The 17,347-nt window shown below is 34.9% G+C and overlaps 2 protein-coding genes and 1 pseudogene across 3 annotated transcripts; all 3 read left to right on the plus strand.

The window, feature by feature from the left end:
- The first annotated feature begins 3,415 nt into the window (after positions 1 to 3,415).
- Positions 3,416 to 11,812, plus strand: LOC146945918 (uncharacterized). Of its 2 annotated transcripts, XM_085744189.1 has the most exons (8): positions 3,438 to 4,129; positions 4,573 to 5,680; positions 5,903 to 6,175; positions 6,269 to 7,065; positions 7,273 to 7,422; positions 8,307 to 9,526; positions 9,699 to 9,782; positions 10,502 to 11,812. In XM_085744189.1, exons 1-7 carry the CDS (start codon positions 3,648 to 3,650, stop codon positions 9,728 to 9,730), a joined length of 4,062 nt encoding a protein of 1,353 aa, XP_085600315.1. In that variant the 5' UTR covers positions 3,438 to 3,647; the 3' UTR covers positions 9,731 to 9,782; positions 10,502 to 11,812. The 2 variants fall into 2 exon arrangements, with proteins under 2 accessions (XP_085600314.1, XP_085600315.1); XM_085744188.1 differs by having other exon boundaries at positions 3,416 to 4,129; positions 6,269 to 7,422.
- Positions 10,641 to 11,812, plus strand: LOC146945919 (heat shock 70 kDa protein 4 pseudogene; annotated as a pseudogene).
- A 261-nt stretch (positions 11,813 to 12,073) lies between these two features.
- On the plus strand, positions 12,074 to 16,444 carry LOC146945920 (disease resistance protein Roq1-like). The gene is made up of 4 exons (XM_085744193.1): positions 12,074 to 12,667; positions 13,255 to 14,362; positions 14,580 to 14,852; positions 14,951 to 16,444. The coding sequence occupies exons 1-4, from the start codon at positions 12,174 to 12,176 to the stop codon at positions 16,136 to 16,138; spliced, it is 3,063 nt and encodes a 1,020-aa protein (XP_085600319.1). The 5' UTR covers positions 12,074 to 12,173; the 3' UTR covers positions 16,139 to 16,444.
- The last annotated feature ends 903 nt before the right edge of the window (positions 16,445 to 17,347 follow it).

Here is a 17,347-nt window from a genome sequence, read left to right on the forward strand (position 1 = left end):
TGAAAATTATTGTTTCTTACAAGTATATTTTTTTTTTTTAATTTTTTTTTTTGATAAAAAAGAGGGCCTAAGCCCAAAAGAAAAAAGAAACTACACGAAAATCAACCGAGGGATGCTAAATCCAGCAACATCAGCTGATAACAAATGACTAATTTGAGTCGGACATGACTCATAACAAATCAAAGTAGAACCCAAACTGCAACCTAATTTTGCAAGAGCATCAGCACACAAGTATATTTTGATCATCCAAAGCTATACTTAACATGATGTTATTGTTTGTTCCCCCGATGTATAGCTGTCCTTCATTGTCAGTTAATGTCATCAAATTGGTCCTTACGTAGACGAAATTGATGGCATTGTTCGACATATATGAGTCCATCTGATGTAGCCTATAATGGTGTGGACTAACGTGATCCTGATACATTTGTGTAGACTAGAATGCATATTCACTACATGCACACTTGTGTTATATCAGTCTTTGCTTTTAGATTCTGTAAAATTTTGTTTTGCTTTAGACTCTGAAGAATAAGGAAATTTGTTTTTAGTCCATGTTTTCGGTATAGTCTTCCAAATATCTGTTTGTGTTGGAATTTGTCCTTATATGGTTCATAACTTAGGTACTAAAATCATTAAGGTCCACATATTACAAGACTACAATCAACGTGAACAAATATCACATGAACTAAAATTAAAATTACAAAGACCAAAAACAAATTTGAATATGTATTAGGACTAAAAAAACAAATTACAATGACTAAAAGTGAAATTGATATATTTATAAGGAAAGCGATATCAAACCCTATCACGATATTTAAACACTTGCTGGATATATTAGTTAATACCTTTCTTTATCCTTTATAGCTAATGATATCCACACACAGTAATAAATCCTTTTTCAACTTTGATAGCTACTTATATGTTTATTCAGTTATGTGATTCTAACCAACCAGTTTTGTTCTAGGTGATTCTGTAATAAACTATTCCACCTGATACTCAATGAATATCACCAAAGCATAGGTGGTTGCACCCTATGGTGCTTGTGAAGAGTGACCTAACCTTATTTTAATGTACATTATGACCTTCGATGATGGTGTCTTTATGCCTTAATTTCAGTGCTAACGGACATATATCATGCAGAATCTAGTGTACAGGGGATTGATATCTATGTATGTACCACTTGAGGAATGGTTCACTTGTTGTGATATATATTTTGAAGCCTTGTTGAATGTTTGTAAACTAGAAGATGCCCAGGTTGGCAAATTAGAAGAAAAATGTGTCATCACTTGTGGCAACTTCTGACCCTTTTTCCTCAATTCTCTGTTTTTTTTTAAACTCCTTTTGTTATGCCTTGTCTTCAAGTTGCAACATAACAGCAAATAACTTTTTACTGCTATGAATTTAGATGAAGTTCAAGTTGTTGTGACTTGTGACATTTGTAATGTTGACATAATGAAAAAATTGATATCAAATATCAATGGAAACTTTGTTATGATTCTGATATGCATTCATTAGTTACTTGAAATTATTTTCACTAGAGGTAAACCTACTCATTGTTCATGTGCTGATGAAAATATTTGGTATTAAGTAGCTTTGATGCAATCAAAAAAAAAAAAAATTGGAGGCATAAATTTATAAGGACTAGATACTTGTAATGTTGCTCATTGGTATTAACTAGATACTAATCTGAGTGCTGCTAACTATGAAGGCAGAAATTTAAAAATAACTTGGATATTCTCATGTGTGTTTTCATATTCCTGGTTTACTTGGATGAACAAATTTGATTAGGTGTCAATGAACAAAATTGGGAGGTTGTTTTAATTGATCATTATAAAAAGATATATTATAGAGCAAATTACATTCACATCCTCTAAAGTTTTATTAAATGAAACCTGATCCGATTGGAGCTAAGAGGATGGTTGAGCTGCTTGGATCCGCCGTCTGTCTGGTTCAATTGAGTTGTGGAGATGTAATGGCTTTGGTGAGGTTGATCGTTAGCCCCCCAGTGAGAGGAAAAGGGTTGTGTACAAACATACACTACAGCGCCCAAGTCAGTGAGTGGTTCAAGAGGAGAGATCACAGGTTTAGGGTAAGAAGTGTCATACCTGTCCCAAGGCTAAAACATAGGTAAAAAGAGGGGCTAGGTAGGGTTTGATTGGAAAATCTTATCCAGGAAATCGTACCTATTGGTATGGACATGGGTAATCCTCGGCCTTGGGAAGCTGCTTCGGCCTGTGTGGTTGTGGTCAACCCCTTGACCTCATGTGTAACCCTCGGCCCGCACCGTAATCTGGTAGATTTTAGGGCGTGCCCATTGTATGGTGTCTCATGTTCAATGGACTTGAGTCAGAACCGAGTAGAGCCGGATTGAGCTTTAGGCTAGTCCGGAACAAAACCCACTCCCCCTCTAGTTTGAAAAAACATTCACCTCCTTTATTTGCTCCATGATTAATGCACTTTTCCCCTTTTAACATTAAAAGTAATAGCCAATTTAATATTTATATATGAAACTCTATCAAACTTGTGCATTGTAGGGGTTAGAGTCTAGTTAAATGGAATTGGTGGTCGGTTTTCGATAAACAAGAAATCATATGTTGTGTGATTTAGATCGGTGAGAAGACAAATGGTTCCGTTGTTGTTCTTTTAGACTTTGTTCTAAAGCAGATGGAGCATAAAAAATGAGGGTGCACCATGAAGCAAAACTCGTGTAAGGCAAATCATTGGATTAATCGAAACAGACAATTAAGATTTGATGTCAAACTAAAGTATTCCGATTAGAAAAAATATAGTTGATTTTTAGTTTTAGGGAGAAATTTTTAAGTTTTCGTATATACACACTTAAAAATCGTGATTAATGCTTGACAAAAAAAAATTGTGATTAATTATATTTTGTAAATTCTTATTGAATTTTGATATCTTATTATATTCATTAATCATCTTCTAAAAATACTCCCTTAGTTGTTATTTAATTGTATTTGAAAGTTCAATGAAACATCGATCATTGATTAGTTGAAAGTTCTCAGAAAAGTATGTAGTTGGTCCTACATTAAGTAGGTCTACTATCTACTAACAATATATAAAAATTGATGTACAACAAAATTTCATAATGGTCCTGGTTAAAACTCATGATCTCTAGGACGTTGTCGTCATTGAAAATGGAAGAGGCAGAAGACGGAATCAGAAACGAAATAGGAAGAGGTAGGGAACGACGTCGTCACGGAAACATCGCCGGCAATGGAAGCGCGGTGGGGCGGCTACGCTGGTTGTTTGGATCTGTACAAGTCATAAAGCCAAGATAAAAAGAAACTTGCAGAATTTTTTTTTATTTTCCCTTTTTTTTGTGAGCTGCCATGTATTGATTATTTTAGATTAATTTGAGCCACATGTAAGGGTGTAGAATTCCAAGTCAATAAGAGTACATTTCTGACTATATGGTTACTGTCACTACCCTTAGAGAAAACTTAGCTGCTAAATGCCAAGTCAATGCCTCACTCCCGTCACAGCTCAGCCTTTTCTACCACCACACATTCAGTTCATTCATATATCAACTTATTTTCTTCAACATATTATAGAAACAAAGACAATTAAGAAACATCAAAAGCAACACCATTCAGACACAAATCAGATTTTCTCAATTCTTGCATCATATCATGACACAACCTTCACTGTCTGTCTCTTCTAGCTTCACCTATGATGTTTTCATCAGTTTTAGCGGCATAGATACCCGCCACAGTTTCACTGGTAACCTCTACAATTCTCTTGAACAAAAAAGTATTCACACTTTCATTGATGAAGAAGAAATTCAAAAAGGAGAAGAGATCACACCATCACTTCGTCAAGCAATTCAAGAATCTAGGATTTTTATTGTTGTTTTCTCTAGCAACTATGCTTCCTCAACCTTTTGCTTGGACGAACTTACCATGATCCTTGAGTGTTCCAATACACAAGGACGCTTGTTTATTCCAGTTTTTTATGACGTTGATCCATCACAAGTTCGCCACCAAAGTGGTGTGTATGGTGATGCTTTGAAAAAACATGAGGAGAGGTTTAGTGATGATAATGATAAGGTGCAAAAATGGAGAGATGCTTTATGTCAAGCTGCTAATGTTTCTGGCTGGCATTTCCAACATGGGTATAGTATTTTATAATCTCATACCATACTTTTATTTATTAGTTTTAATTATGGTTCTTTTAATTGTCTAATAGTTGATTTTATAATGCAAAAGAAATCTCATATTCAATTCTAGATGAAAGGAACATAGAAAGTAAATAGACATGATTATTTGTACTTTATGTGCACAAATTTGCCTTATAACATGTCTCTCTGTTTTTTTTTTTGAATGACCAGTTTAGACCTTTACTTAATAAAATGATGAATTTGTGAAATTGTGAAACCAAAATAACAGATTTGTGATAAGTTGACACATTATGTGACTAACCAAAGTAACAGAAGATGCAAATTCTAAAGATCTAATTGTATTTTATCTGTCCTGTAATTAATTTTGACTAAGATGAAGTACTAAGAATCGATTCAGTGCTGCTGTTTCAAATCATGCATACTTCTGTGATGTGTAGGTCACAATTAGAATACAAATTTATTGGAAATATCGTTGAGGAAGTCACTAAGAAGATCAATCGCACTCCTTTACATGTTGCTGATAACCCAGTTGCGCTGGAGTTTCCAGTGTTAGATGTGGCATCTCTTCTAGGGATCGGAACTGATGAGGGATCCAACATGGTTGGCATTTATGGAACCGGCGGTGTAGGAAAATCAACATTGGCTCGTGCTGTGTATAATAACCAAATTTCTGATCAATTTGATGGTGTGTGTTTTCTTGATGATATAAGAGAAAATGCAATTAATCATGGTCTTGTGCAACTCCAAGAAACACTGCTTTCTGAAATACTTTGTGAGAAGGATATTAGAGTGGGTAATGTTAACAGAGGAATTTCAATCATAAAAAGAAGGCTCCAAAGAAAAAAGGTACTTTTGGTTCTTGATGATGTTGACAAAGCGAAGCAGATACAAGTACTTGCAGGTGGACAAGATTGGTTTGGCTCCGGCAGCAAGATCATAATCACTACAAGAGACAAACATTTGTTGGCTATTCATGAGATTCTAAATTTATATGAGGTTAAACAGTTAAATCAAGAAAAATCTATTGAATTGTTTAATTGGCATGCCTTTAGAAACCGAAAAATGGATCCATGTTACAGTGATATTTCAAACCGTGCAGTTTCTTATGCTCATGGCCTTCCATTAGCTTTGGAGGTGATAGGTTCTCATTTGTTTGGCAAAAGATTAGATGTGTGGAAAGATGCATTAGATAAATATGAAAGAATTCTTCATGAAGATATTCATGAAGTTCTTAAAGTTAGCTATGATAATTTGGATGAAGATGACAAGGGTATTTTTCTTGACATTGCTTGTTTCTACAATTCTTATGAAATGAGCTATGCCAAAGAAATGTTATACCTACATGGTTTTAGTGCTGAAAATGGCATTCAAGTGCTGACCGACAAATCCCTCATAAAAATTGATGCCAGTGGTTGTTTGAGAATGCATGACTTAGTTCAAGACATGGGCAGAGAAATCGTGAGGCAGGAATCAACTTTGGAGCCTGGAAAACGCAGTAGATTATGGTCTGATGACGATATAATTCATGTTTTGGAAGAAAATACGGTATGTGCGAATCTCAAAACATATATGTTGTTTTTCTGATTGACAACTACTAAATTTTTAGTTTCTTATTTATCCATTCTCAATTACAAATACTTAATGAAACTTATTTTAATAAGAAAATGATATTATTATTTAGAATCTATAATTTCTTGAAAAAAAATATGTAGATGATGATACACCTAAACTTTACATTCTGATGAAATAATGATTTGGATTTGAAAGGGCACTGATACAGTTGAAGTCATAATCATCGACTTGTACAATGACAAAGAAGTGCAGTGGAGTGGAGAAGCGTTCAAGAAGATGAAAAAACTGAAAATTCTTATAATTAGAAGTGCACGTTTTTCTAGAAGTCCTCAAAAACTACCAAATAGTTTGAGGGTTTTAGACTGGAGTGGATATTCATCAGAATCGTTGCCAGATGATTTCAATCCTAAGAAGCTTATGATACTTAGCCTACATGAAAGTTGCCTTACATTGTTCAAATCGCTCAAGGTATGTATTTTTATAACACGTTCAATTGGTTTTAAACTATAATTTGTGTTTCCAATAAAAATCTCATAATTTCATTGTTTTTATGTTTTGTAGGTGTTTGAGTCCTTGAGCTTTCTGGATTTTGAAGGATGCACGTTATTAACTGCGCTGCCTAGCTTATCTGGACTAGTAAATTTGGGGGCACTGTGTCTTGATGATTGCACTAATTTAATCGCAGTTCATAAGTCAGTTGGTTTTCTCAATAAACTCGTGTTGTTGAGTACTCAAAGATGCAACCAGCTAGAATTTTTGGTGCCCAACATCAACCTGCCATCTCTAGAGACTCTAGATATGAGGGGTTGCTGGCGTCTCAAGAGCTTCCCTGAAGTATTAGGCGTAATGGAGAATATAAGAGATGTTTATTTAGACCAAACTTCCATAAATAAGTTGCCATTGTCAGTTAGAAATCTTGTTGGCCTCCGACAATTGTTCTTGAGGGAATGCAAGAGCCTAACTCAGCTACCGGATAGTATTCGCATATTGCCTAAACTTGAGATAATAATGGATTATGGTTGTATAGGATTTCGATTGTTTGAGGATAAAGAAAAAGTGGGTTCAAAAGTGTTTCCAAATGCCATGCATGTTTATAAAGAAGGAAGTCCGGTATTGCTTGATATGTCCTCTCTTAACATATGCCCCGATAATGCCATAGAAGTATTTCGTTCTTCATTTATTGGTATGAATGTTGATTTCATCAGCAATGGGATTCTTGAAGGGAGAGGAAATTGGTATGAACATGAAAGCAACGAATCATCCTTACGTTTTTGGTTTCAAAATAAATTCCCCAGGATAGCTCTGTGTTGTGCTGTAGAACCTCCTGTGTGTAAAGACAATATGTTGTTGGATTTCAAGTTAAGTGTTCTCATCAATGGCACTAAGCAATTCACTTCTTCATGTAACTACATATTTTCTGCTAAACAAATAATTCTTCTGTGTGATTTAGAGTGCAAAGTGGAAAGATCATATTCAGAGCATGAATGGAATCAAGTAGAAATTTCATATGAATTTAAATACCTTATGTCATGTGGCTCTAAAATTTTATTCGCTAGCCATGACAGGACCACAGCAAGAAATCCAAGTTGGTCTTTCATTTATGCCTATGAAGATTACAAAGTTCCTGTCAAATTTCTGTCCGAGTTTGTGGAACGGGAAGAGCAGCACAGAAGAAATATAACATATTTTTGGCTTTCTTCAGTACGTTACGCAAGGTTTGTTTGAGAATTCAGAAATAGTTATTAAGTAAATGATCCTTGTTTAGTATATAAAAAACAAATTGCATTTTTTAATCTCTTTAAAATTTTCTGTCAGCATTTTGAGTATGTTAAAAGAAAATATCAAAAAGTGCAATTTTGTTTGTAGGAACTAAAAATGAATTTATGAATATTTATGTAGACATTTACTGAATTAATCCATTCAAAAATAACTGGATTTTGAAATGCTTTAGCTTATTTATTTATTTACACTCACCTAAAATCACTAAGGAGTAAATTAACAATTTACATCCACTTGACTTTGACTAAAAAACCACTAACCTTCTGTTATTTAAAACTTGTAGTTTAGGGTTTGTTTTGTGAGTTTCTTTAAATTATTAACATTCATTTTGGTAATTTACACCCACTTTTCATTAAATAAATATTTAACACCCATTATATTAATTTACATCCATTTTCTTATGTTTGTTTATCCAACAAAAACTTGTGCGGGTAACGATTGAATAATGAAAGTGGGTGTAAATAACTAGCAAGGTAATCGTAAATAATTTTATAAAACTTATAAAAGTGAATGTAAATAATCAAGTGAGTTTAGGTTGTTAACTTACTCCTTAATGATTTTATGGAAAACATATCTATAGTTAATAATGATAATTTGGTTGTTATTTTAATCATTGTACTTTTTAATATGTGTGCAAAAACATTAAACGACGTTCATTTTAAAAGGATTAAGTATCGTCATGTATGTAGTTCATTTTAAAAGAATTAAGTATATGTAGTTTTTTGTTTCTAAAGGTAGAATATAATACGTAAGTAGTTTGTTATATGTAATATATAATATAACAAATATTAAATAAACATTATATTTATCTTCCTTTCAGATCTTTCGTAACAAAAAAGAAAACTGTCTATATTCACACCGAAGTAAATTTTAAAATGTTCGAAAAGTTAAAGGGACCAGCTATCGGGATCGATCTTGGAACCACATACTCATGCGTCGGTGTATGGAAACATGACCGTGTTGAAATCATCGCCAACGACCAAGGTAACAGAACCACACCGTCTTACGTCGCCTTTACCAACTCCGAGCGTCTCATTGGTGATGCCGCTAAGAATCAAGTCGCCAGGAACCCTATCAACACCGTCTTCGATGCTAAGAGGTTGATTGGCCGTAGATTCAGTGATGCCTCTGTTCAGAGTGACATGAAGTTGTGGCCTTTTAAGATTATTTCTGGCCCGGATGATAAGCCAATGATTGGTGTTAACTACAAAAGTGAAGATAAGCAATTTTCCGCTGAAGAGATCTCTTCCATGGTACTCATGAAGATGCGAGAGATTGCTGAGACCTTCATTGGCACTGCCATTAAGACTGCTATTGTTACTGTCCCCGCTTACTTTAGTGATTCTCAGATACAACCCACTTGGGTTGCCTGTGTTATTGCTGGTATTAATGTCAGGGGAATTATCTATGAGCCCATTGCTGCAGCCATTGCTTATGATCTTGACACGAAGGCAACCAGCGTTGGAGAGAAGAATGTCTTGATCTTTGACCTTGGCGGTGGTACTTTTGACGTCTCTATGATAAAGAAATGTGAAGGGTGCTTCTTTAAGGTTAAAGCTATATCCGGAGACACCCATCTTGGAGGTGAGGATTTTAATAACAGAATGGTGAACCACTTTGTTCAAGAGTTCAAGAGAAAGAACAAGAAGGACGTTAGTGATAACCCAAGAGCTCTTATGAGGTTGAGAACTGCTTGTGAGAAGGCCAAGAGAACTCTATCATTTACTGTCCAAACCACCGTTGAAATTGATTGTCTATTCGAGGGAATTGATTTCTGCTCCCCCATTACTCGTGCCACATTTGAGGAGCTCAACATGGATCTCTTTAGGAAATGTATGGAGCAAGTTGAGAAATGTTTGAGAGATGCTAAGATGAACAAAAGAAATGTCCATCATGTTGTCCTTGTAGGAGGTTCTACCAGAATTCCAAAGGTTCAACAATTATTGCAGGATTTCTTTAACGGAAAGGAGCTATGCAATAGCATTAATCCCGACGAGGCTGTTGCATATGGTGCTGCAGTTTACGCTGCATACTTGAATGGTGAGTACAAAAAAGTGTCCATGATGTTGTCCTTGTAGGAGATTCTTCTTTTGTTAACATTATTTTGGTTTTTACATATATTCATATATTTTCTTTGGACTCTCATTTTTTTTTTCTCTTTATACTTTCTATGGTGAAATTGTGCGATTTCTGATACAAAGTGATTTCACAGGTAAGACTTTGTCGCGAGAAGAAATCCGGTAATATATATGCCATGAAAAAGTTGAAAAAGTCTAAAATGCTCAGCAGGGGACAGGTGAGGCTTTCATATTTTCATTAACAATATGAATGTTTGTTCTTTTCCTCATGGTTCTATATTGCGGTCACGATCTGCGAACCTTGATATCGCGGCAAAATGTGGGAAAATTTGATTCTTAAGAAAATTTATATATTCTGTCCCCTGTTCTCACTTGTCTCGTGCTACAAATTGTTCATGGATCTATTTATGACATTAAGAAAATTTGAAGTTTATTGTATCATATTATAATAATTCCCTTTCATCATCAATGTTCACCCATACCGTGCTGCTTAATAATGTATGTGTGCAACTTTTATGATTTCAACTCATCATAGTTTGACAGTCCTAATTCTTTGACAATCAAACAAGTACATGCATCCACACATAAAAATGATTTCAATTCTCATATTATAAGTCGCTTAAGGTTTTAGTACATGAAATTAGAAATGCGATTAATATCACAGGTTTCATGAAACATTTATTAAGCGAATGGTAGGAAAAAGTAACGGATACTTCATTGATATTGCAGAACAGCATATAACATGAGACAATTTCTTTTTTGTTAAAATTTCTTATAATATGGGACAGAGGATGTGAAGCTTTATTCATCCATAAGAGATTATTTTCTTTTTTGTTTTGAAATAGTAATAAAAATGCATTCAAAGATGGGACTGGACATTTACTTGGTTATCTTGTTTTGCTTTTCTTTCCTTTTCACGGGACTTTGTTATTTTCAGGCTTTGGGTGTTAGAGAAGGAGTTAGAATCTTCGCATGTACCAGAAGAAGAACAAATAAATTTTCTGAAGGATTTAGAGAGCAAGGAGACCGAGTATTGGTTTCTACTCATTACTCGTGCCAGATTTGAAGAGCTCAACATGGATCTCTTTGGGAAATGTATGGAGCCTGTTGATAAATGTTTGAGAGATGATAAGATGGACAAAAGAAGTGTCCATGATGTTGTCCTTGTGGGAGGTTCTACCAGAATTCCAAAGGCAACAACTATTGCAGGATTTCTTTAACAGAGAGGAGCTATGCAATAGCATTAATCCCGACGAGGCTGTTGCATAAGGTACTGCTGTTCAGGCTGCAATCTCGAGTGGTGAGGGCAATAGAAGGTTCAGGATCTTCTCCTTTCCTTTTGGATGTCACCCCGCCATCTCTTGGTCTGGAGACTGCTGGTGGTGTGATGATTGTTCTAATCCCAAGGGATACCACCATTCCAACAAAGAATGAACAAATTTTCTCAACCTATATTGATAACCAGCCTGGTGTGTTTATCCAAGTCTTTGAAGGAGAGAGAACAAGAACTAGGAATAACAATTTGTTGGGAAAATTTCAACTTTCCGGCATCTCGTGCTCCTAGGGGTGTTCCACAGATCACTGTTTTGACATTGATGCTAGTGGTATATTGAATGTCTTTGCTGAATACAAAACCACTTGGCAGGTGAACAAAATCATCATCAGCAATGACAAGGGTAAACTTTCAAAGGAAGTCATATAGAAGATGGTTCAAGAGGCAAAGATGTACAAGTTGGAAGATGAAGAGCATAAGAAGGAGGTTGAGGCCAACAATGCATTGGAAAACTATATACAACATGAGGAACACCAGTAAGGATGAAAAGATTGCAGGAAAGCTTGATTCTGAAGGCAAGAAGATTGAGGACACCATTGAGGCTGCTATCCAGTGGCTAGACGCCAACCAGCTTGCAGAGGCAGATGAGTTTGAGGACTAGATGAAAGAACCGGGAGGTGTCTGCAATCCTATCATTGCCAAGATCTACCAAGGTGGTGCAGGTCCTGACATGGATGCTGCTCCAGGTGATGATGATGCTCCTTCTTGTGCAGTTGGTGCTGGCTCTAAGATTAAGGAAGTGGACAAAATGTAGTTACTTTCTTCTGATATGTGGTTTATATTTTCATGTGATAATTTTGTTTTGGCTGGTTTGCAATTTTTTCTTTTGGTATTTGATTATCTTCGTACTATTAAGCGTTATCTTTTTGTTTTTAGTTTCGCAAAAAATTAAATAAGATATAGGTATTAATTTTATTTTATTTTTGACAAAGAGATATATGTATTAATGAAAATACAATATAATATGTTAATAATTACCAAATAAAAAAAATTAATACCAAGACTATATAAAACTATATATCACCTGTGGACAAGGCTTGGTGACCAAATAAAAAAATTAATACCAAGACTATATAAAACTATAGCCACACCAAGTCACCAACCCAACCCATATTTTTTTAAAATAAAAAAATAAAAAATTATTGTTTTGCCAATTCAATGCCTCGCTTGCAAAAATCCAAGTCAATCCCTCACAAGCTGCCAACATCATAAATAATATACAAATAAACAAACACATAGATTCAGAGACAAATCAGTTTTCCTCAATTCTCATATCATGAAACATCCATCATTGTCTGTCTCTTCCAGCTTCACCTATGATTGTACTTATGATGTTTTCCTCAGTTTTAGAGGCATAGATACACGCAACACTTTCACTGGTAACCTCTACAATTCTCTTGATCAAAAGAGTATTCACACTTTCATTGATGAAGAAGAAATTCAAAATGGAGAAGAAATCACACCATCAATTCTTCAAGCAATTCATCAATCTAGGATTTTCATTGTTGTTTTCTCTAACAACTATGCTTCCTCTACTTTTTGCTTGAATGAACTTGTCATGATCCTTGAGTGTTCCAACACACATGGACGCTTGTTTTTGCCGGTCTTTTATGATGTCGATCCATCACAAGTTCGCCACCAAAGTGGTGCTTATGGTGAAGCTTTGAGAAAACATGAGGATAGATTTTGTGATGATAAGGATAAGGTGCAAAAATGGAGGGATGCTTTATGTCAAGCTGCTAATGTTTCTGGCTGGCATTTCCAACCTGGGTATATTATTTTTTAATCTCATACCATACTTTTACCCATTTATTTTAATTACCCTTCTTTTGCTTGTTTAATAGTTTTTATATAGATGATTTTATAATGCCAAAGAAATCTCAGATTCAATTCTAGATGAAGGGAACATAGAAAGTAAATTGGCATGATTATTTGTACTTTATGTGCACAAGTTAGCCTCATAATACGTCAAGTTCTCCAGAAGTTCACTTGTACATAACAGACACAGATTGATTTCTGAGTAATGGTTGGTCAGACACTAATTTGACTCATGATATTGGAGACTTTTAAGAACCGAATTGGTATTTTATTTCTTTGGAACCAAATATGTCTCTTTGTTTTCTCTCAATGACCAGTTTAGACCTTTACTTAATAAAATGATGAATTTGTGAAATTGTGAAACCAAAAAAACATATTTGTGATAAGTTGACACATTATGTGACTAACCAAAGTAATGGAGGTTGCAAATTCTAAAGACCTAATTATATTTTACCTGTAACTAATTTTTACTAAGATGAAGTACTAAGAATCAATTCAGTGCTGCTGTTTCAAATCATGCGTACTTCTGTGACGTGTAGGCCACAATCAGAATACAAATTTATTGGAAATATCGTTGAGGAAGTCACTAAGAAGATCAATCGCACTCCTTTACATGTCGCTGAAAACCCAGTTGCGCTAGAATCTCCAGTGTTAGAAGTGGCATCTCTTCTAGGGATCGGATCTGATGAGGGAGCCAACATGGTTGGCATTTATGGAACCGGTGGTGTAGGAAAATCAACATTGGCTCGTGCTGTGTATAATAACCAAATTTCTGATCAATTTGATGGTGTGTGTTTTCTTGATGATATAAGAGAAAATGCAATTAATCATGGTCTTGTGCAACTCCAAGAAACACTGCTTTCTGAAATACTTTGTGAGAAGGATATTAGAGTGGGTAATGTCAACAGAGGAATTTCAATCATAAAAAAAAGGCTCCAAAGAAAAAAGGTACTTTTGGTTCTTGACGATGTTGACAAAGAGAAGCATATACAAGTACTTGCAGGTGGACATGATTGGTTTGGCTCCGGCAGCAAGATCATAATCACTACAAGAGACAAACATTTGTTCGCTGTTAATGGGATTCTAAGTTTCTATGAGGTTAAACAGTTAAATCATGAAAAATCTCTTGAGCTGTTTAATTGGTATGCCTTTAAAAACAACAAAGTTGATCCGTGTTATGGCGATATTTCAAAACGTGCAGTTTCTTATGCTGGTGGCCTTCCGTTGGCTTTGGAGGTGATAGGTTCTCATTTATGTGGAAGAAGTTTGTGTGCATGGATAGATGCATTAGATAAATATGAAGAAATTCCTCATAAAGATATTCATGAAACTCTTAAAGTTAGCTATAATGATTTGGATGAAGACGACAAGGGTATTTTTCTTGACATCGCTTGTTTTTTCAACTCTTATAAAATGAGCTATGTCAAAGAAATGCTATACCTACATGGTTTTAAGGCAGAAAATGGAATTGAAGTGCTAACTGACAAATCCCTCATGAAAATTGATGATAGCGGTTGTGTGAGAATGCATGACTTAGTACAAGACATGGGCAGAGAAATCGTGCGGCAGGAATCAGCTTCGGAGCCTGGAAAACGTAGTAGATTATGGTTTGATGATGATATAATTCATGTTTTGGAAGAGAATACGGTATGTGCGAACCTCAAAACATACATGCTGTTCTTCTAATTGACAACTACTAAATTTCTAGATTCTTATTTATCCATTCTCAGTCAAAAATGCTAAATGAAGCTTATTTTAATTAGAAAATGATATTATTATTTAGAATTAGTAATTTCTTGAAATATGTAGATGATGGTATTCCTAAACTTTACATTCTGATGAAATAATGATTTGGAATTGAAAGGGCACTGATACAATTGAAGTCATAATCATCAACTTGTACGATGACAAAGAAGTGCAGTGGAGTGGAGAAGCCTTCGAGAAGATGAAAAAACTGAAAATTCTTGTAATTAGAAGTGCACGCTTTTCTAGAGGTCCTAAAAAACTACCAAATAGTTTGAGAGTTTTAGACTGGAGTGGATATTCATCACAATCTTTGCCTGGTGATTTCATTCCTAAGAAGCTTATGATACTTAGCCTACATGAAAGTTTCCTCATATCGTTCAAATCGCTCAAGGTATGTATTTTTTTAACACGTTCAATTGGTCTTAAACTATAATGTGTGTTTCGAGTAAAAATCGTATAATTTCATTTCATTGTTTTTATGGTTTGTAGGTGTTTGAGTCCTTGAGCTTTCTGGATTTTGAAGGATGCAAGTTATTAACTGAGCTACCTAGCTTATCTGGACTAGTAAATTTGGGGGCATTGTGTCTTGATGATTGCACTAATTTAATCGTGATTCATAAGTCAGTTGGTTTTCTCAATAAACTCGTGTTGTTGAGTACTCAAAGATGCAACCAGCTAAAACTTTTGGTGCCCAACATCAACCTTCCATCACTAGAGACTCTAGATATGAGGGGTTGCTCGCGTCTCAAGAGCTTCCCTGAAGTATTGGGAGTAATGGAGAATATAAGAGATGTTTATTTAGACCAGACTTCCATAGATAAGTTACCAGTTTCAATTGGAAATCTTGTTGGCCTCGAACGATTGTTCTTGAGGGAATGCAAGAGCCTTACTCAGCTACCGGATAGTATTCGTAGATTGCCTAAGCTTGAGATAATAATGGTTTATGATTGTAGAGGATTTCAATTGTTTGAGGATCAAGAAAAATTGGGTTCAGAAGTATTTCCAAAAGCCATGCTTGTTTATAATGAAGGAAAGGAGACACTGCTCGATGTGTGTTCTCTTAATATCTGTGCCAACAATGACATAGAAGTATGTAAGCTTTCGTTTGTCAGTAATGATTTTGGATTCGTGTTTAAAGGGATTTTTGAAGGGAAGGTAAATTGGTACCAGCAAGGAATCGAGGAATCATCGTTATGTTTTTGGTTTCGAAAGAAATTCCCTCAGATAGCTCTATGTTGTGCTGGAGAACCTCCTATGTATAAAGACAATATGGTATTGGATTTCAAGTTGTGTTTACTCATCAATGGCACTAAGCAATTCAGTTCTTCATGTAACTACATATTTTCTGCAGGAAGCAAATCAGACCAAATACTTATGTGTGATTTAGTGGGCCTAGCGGAAAGATCATTTTTAGAGCATGAATGGAATAAAGTAGAGATTTTATATGAGTTGAAATACCCTATGCTACGAGGCTTTGAAAGGATAATGGCCAACCATGACAGGACCAAAACAAGAAATCCAAGTTGGTCTCTCATTTATGTCAGTGGAGATATTAAAGAGGATGTCAAATTTCTGTCTGAGTTTATGGAATGCAAGGAGGCTGAGAGAAGAAAGGAAACACTATTGGGTTTTCACTATATGCTCAAGCGTTATGGATTCAATTGGACTGGGTTTTGATCGAAAAGATCAAATGTGGTCTAATTTTAATTTTCTTAAAATACTAAGTTACTTTGAAATAGTTGTTTTTATCTCCCGTCTTTGTCTGAAAACCGATCCCCCGTTCTAGAGGAGCAAAAACATGGTTTTTTTTTTCTGGGTTCACTCAGTCAGAAGTGGAAAAAATAGTGTTTCTTGTCCATCCGGAACAGTACTTCCGGATGGAATCAGTTTTCAAACAAAGGTGTGGGGAAATAAAAACAGCTCACTTACTTTGATTCAAGATGTAAACTCCATCTAATTCAATTGAAATCATGTTAAGCTCAACCAATTTATTTATTTTTGTTATTATTCTTTGACATACATCTTGATCAAACTATAAAAATGTAATCTAATCAAACCAAATAAGTCAAATACAATTAACTTAATCTAAAAAATCTTTAAAAAAGTACCAGTTTAGACAGCCTAGGAATTTGTTAGCTTTATTATGTTACTACTGTGATTATACTATGATTCATTTTGAAATTTGAGTTACATCGGCTTTTATATTTGTATTTGAGAATCGATTTGATTGAATTATTCCTTTTGTTAAAATTATTGCTTTTAGTACATAATTTTCTAATTCAACTCAACCTTTCTTATTTTGATATGTACCAAACAAAACAATAAAACTCTACTTTTGCTGGTATCATGTTGAATTTAGACACCAATAGGGTTATTTTGAATTTAAACATCTCAAGTTGATGTGTTTGTATTAGAACAAAGATTTAGCTGTCAATCGGAGATATCAAAATATTATGTCAAATGTCAAATGATACATGAACAAGGTACAACTTGCATTCATTAAATATATAATAATCATGGCAAATAATAAAATGGTCAAGATTTTTCAATAGCTTCCTTTTTTTTTTTTTTGGTTTCACAGATTTTTCAATCAGTTAGTCAACTTCCAGGATTGTGATTGTATTGTGTTCTAAGTTGTTTTGAGGCTGTTCTGCTTCCAAGAATGTTCTATGGGCTGGTTGCTATGCTACAAGTTTGTAGAATACCAAAGTATACCAGCAACTATGATGGAAGGTTGTCCACCATTCACTCAATCCATTTGACCGACCAGCAGCATGGCAACCCTCCAACATGAAGGTCGGCTATAGGCAGGTTGATCAACATCCCAACTTCCAACAACCCTCCAACATGAAGCATGGCTATAGGCCTGCTACATGCAAACCAACC

This window comes from Medicago sativa, chromosome 2, assembly GCF_051527215.1.
Source record: "Medicago sativa cultivar Bolivia chromosome 2, Bolivia_mono, whole genome shotgun sequence".
NCBI classification, from domain to species: Eukaryota; Viridiplantae; Streptophyta; class Magnoliopsida; order Fabales; family Fabaceae; genus Medicago; species Medicago sativa.

What these genes read in the sequence shown, in the direction of transcription:
- LOC146945918 (XM_085744188.1), top strand. Translation starts at nt 3,648, where the DNA reads ATGACACAACCTTCACTGTCTGTCTCTTCTAGCTTCACCTATGATGTT. An exon ending in ATGTTTTGGAAGAAAATACG is followed by an intron (nt 5,681 to 5,902) that starts GTATGTGCGAAT and finishes TGGATTTGAAAG; the next exon opens with GGCACTGATACAGTTGAAGT. An exon ending in TTACGCTGCATACTTGAATG is followed by an intron (nt 9,527 to 9,698) that starts GTGAGTACAAAA and finishes GTGATTTCACAG; the next exon opens with GTAAGACTTTGTCGCGAGAA.
- LOC146945920 (XM_085744193.1), top strand. Translation starts at nt 12,174, where the DNA reads ATGAAACATCCATCATTGTCTGTCTCTTCCAGCTTCACCTATGATTGT. An exon ending in GGCTGGCATTTCCAACCTGG is followed by an intron (nt 12,668 to 13,254) that starts GTATATTATTTT and finishes TGTGACGTGTAG; the next exon opens with GCCACAATCAGAATACAAAT. An exon ending in ATGTTTTGGAAGAGAATACG is followed by an intron (nt 14,363 to 14,579) that starts GTATGTGCGAAC and finishes TGGAATTGAAAG; the next exon opens with GGCACTGATACAATTGAAGT.